This window comes from Malus domestica, chromosome 08 (assembly GCF_042453785.1).
Source record: "Malus domestica chromosome 08, GDT2T_hap1".
NCBI lineage: Eukaryota > Viridiplantae > Streptophyta > Magnoliopsida > Rosales > Rosaceae > Malus > Malus domestica.
Window position 1 is genome coordinate 20,924,783 of NC_091668.1, and position 793 is coordinate 20,925,575.

At 45.6% G+C, this 793-nt stretch overlaps 1 protein-coding gene across 1 annotated transcript; it reads left to right on the forward strand.

The window, feature by feature from the left end:
• On the forward strand, window positions 1–480 carry LOC139198094 (uncharacterized). The gene has a single exon (XM_070826352.1). It carries the CDS (start codon window positions 1–3, stop codon window positions 478–480), a length of 480 nt encoding a protein of 159 aa, XP_070682453.1.
• The last annotated feature ends 313 nt before the right edge of the window (window positions 481–793 follow it).

Here is a 793-nt window from a genome sequence, read left to right on the forward strand (position 1 = left end):
ATGTCGAACTTGAACAAGCTCGATTTCAAAGCTTTGGAAGTATCTGGAAGAAACTACCTGAAATGGATTCAAGACGTGAAGCTTCATCTTACTGCAAAGGGTATTAGAACCACCATCAAGGCACTTACAGACGACAAACCCGTCAACAAAGCTCATAAAGCTAATGCAATGATCTTCATTCAAAAATACATCCATGATGCACTGCAGACTGAGTATCTCGCTGAGGAGAACCCACACACCTTCTGGCTTGCTCTGGCCCACCGTTTCGATCACCAAAAAGACATCTACTTGCCTGAAGCAAGACACGACTGGCAGTATCTTCGCTTCCAAGACTTTAAGTCCGTGAATGAATACAACTCTGAAGTTTGCAAAATCCGATCACTACTGAAGTTCTGTAAAGTGGAACTAATCGAATCAGATCTCCTGGAGAAGACCTATTCGACCTTCTGCCACCAATATTGTCCTGCAACAACAATATAGGGCACAGAAGTTTACCAAATTTTGGGATTTGATCCCTGTCTTACTTCCTGAAAAACAGAACCAACTTTTGATGAAGAATCATCAAGCTCGATCGACTGGCTCGAACGTCGCCCCTAAAGCGCATGAGACAAATTCTAGCAGCCACAAACGACATAACAATCGTCGTGGCCATGGAAATGTGCGACAAGCCCCACCACGGGCCCAAGGTCCACAGAGTCAAGGCCTACACAAGGGAGGAAATGTGACCTAGCAGCGCCAACCCCTTGCCCCTAAAGCCCCAAACTTCAAGAACAAGGGAAAAGCTCTCGCTCAA

What these genes read in the sequence shown, in the direction of transcription:
- LOC139198094 (XM_070826352.1), top strand. Translation starts at nt 1, where the DNA reads ATGTCGAACTTGAACAAGCTCGATTTCAAAGCTTTGGAAGTATCTGGA.